The 1,854-nt window shown below is 35.3% G+C and overlaps 1 protein-coding gene across 1 annotated transcript; it reads left to right on the top strand.

Annotated features, from left to right (window-relative positions):
- The first annotated feature begins 549 nt into the window (after nt 1-549).
- On the top strand, nt 550-1,722 carry LOC107681677 (probable inactive tRNA-specific adenosine deaminase-like protein 3). The gene has a single exon (XM_016477994.1). It carries the CDS (start codon nt 617-619, stop codon nt 1,631-1,633), a length of 1,017 nt encoding a protein of 338 aa, XP_016333480.1. The 5' UTR covers nt 550-616; the 3' UTR covers nt 1,634-1,722.
- The last annotated feature ends 132 nt before the right edge of the window (nt 1,723-1,854 follow it).

Genomic DNA, 1,854 nt, shown 5'->3' with positions numbered 1-1,854 from the left:
TAATCCATTTAAATTAATTAATATTTACATTAAAATGTATGTGTTTTTTATGGAATATTTAAAAGTTAAATTTTTTTGTAATATGCAAGTTCATGACAATTATTTTTGAAAAGAGTGTCAATATATTACAATTGTTTTCTGTCTACATGATCTATTTACATACTTTTCTGTATTACAAAGTTCATGGCAGTGTTATTTTAGTATCATATTATTATAGTTTTTATATTTAGAATTAGGCTGTATTTTCATGGGCTATTTTCTGTTTTTTTTTTCTTTTCTTTTTTTTTTAGTTAAAGTTTTATTAATTTTGTGTGTATTTTGTCAGTTTCATTATTTTTTTTATGTCTATATAGTTTTTATTTTAGTTTTAGTTTAGGCTAGTTGTTTTAGTACATTAAGTTAAGCTAAATAACTAAATTAAAAAAGTTTGTTTTTTATTTATATTTTACTTCAGTTCAAGTTTATTTTATTTCAAGTTATGAACATTTTATTATGGTTTTAGTTAACTGTAATAAACCAGGTTCATGATGAGGGCATTTTGAGTCTGTAACTTTTAATGTCAAATTCTGCTTCTTCAGATGACATCAGGAAAAAAATATTAAATGAATAGAACAAGATGGAGCCACAAGCCAAACGAAGGAAAGAAATGGACAAATATGACACTTGGGATGTTCTTCCAGTTCTCTCTGATGAACAGTCCCGGGACACTGAATTGTTTTTGGCCTACGCAGCACCCATCATCGAGAAAAGACAAACTTCTCGCCTGGTCAAAGAGCTTTCCCTGATCTACCCTTTACCCGGTCTGCAGCACATAAAAAGAGTGAGGGCTTGCAAAGACAAAAGCACTCCTCACCCTTTAGAGGTCATTGTGTGCTTGGCCAGAGATGTGCAGGTGATAGACTGCAAAGGAGTTATGCTTGCTGATCTGCTCCGCTCACAGTCTTTTGACTCCAGTGGTTTGGGAGAACCTTTCCTTGTCAAAATACCCGCTAATCCTCCACTAACTAGACCACAGTTTGAAAAAGCTAGGAAACACTGGCCTACATCATTTCACGAGGACAAACAAGTGACGTCTGCTCTGAGGGGCCAGTTATTCACTGCCGATCAGAAAGCTAAAATGCAAGAGTACATGACAGCAGCTGTAGAGGCTGCAAAATCAGGTGGGGAGATGGGAATGGATGCAGTGGGCGCAGTGATTGTGGACCCAGAATCTGAGCAGATTGTTGCAGTGGGTCATGACTGTAAGCGTGGCTTTCATCCGCTCCATCATGCTGTCATGGTCTGTATTGATCTTGTGGCCTGTGGGCAAGGAGGAGGTGCCTACAATTACAAGAAATATCCAGCCTGTCGGTTTAGCAGCTCTGAGTCCTTTAGGAATGCCTGCTATGCCAAAGAAACCGGACAGCCTTATATCTGCACCGGATATGACCTTTACGTCACTCGGGAGCCGTGTGTGATGTGTGCAATGGCTTTGGTCCACTCAAGAATCAACAGAGTGTTTTATGGAGTGCCCTCTGCAGATGGTGCCTTGGGAACCAAGTATAAAATTCATTGCCAAAAAGATTTAAATCATCATTTTGAAGTGTTTAATGGGGTGATGCTAAATGCATGTGAGGCTTTATTCAAAAAGTGATAAAAAAAAATATATAATTAGATACAATATTACATTGATATTTATGATGACATTTTAATTATTTTTACGTTTTTTTTTTACTTTTTATAGGACCATAATAAAAAGTATGGAAGGTAAATTGGATTGTTGTCTACTTTTAAATATATTCAATATATCAGACCATCAAAGCATGTGTCTTAAATATATATATATATATATATATATGTGTGTGTGTGTGTGTG

Source organism: Sinocyclocheilus anshuiensis, unplaced genomic scaffold (genome assembly GCF_001515605.1).
Source record: "Sinocyclocheilus anshuiensis isolate Anshui unplaced genomic scaffold, SAMN03320099.WGS_v1.1 scaffold24221, whole genome shotgun sequence".
NCBI classification, from domain to species: Eukaryota; Metazoa; Chordata; class Actinopteri; order Cypriniformes; family Cyprinidae; genus Sinocyclocheilus; species Sinocyclocheilus anshuiensis.
Note: the sequence above shows the minus strand (reverse complement) of the source record. Positions and strands in the feature narration are given on the sequence as shown.

Excerpts from the sequence above, each read along its gene's own strand:
- LOC107681677 (XM_016477994.1), top strand. The coding sequence starts at position 617 with ATGGAGCCACAAGCCAAACGAAGGAAAGAAATGGACAAATATGACACT.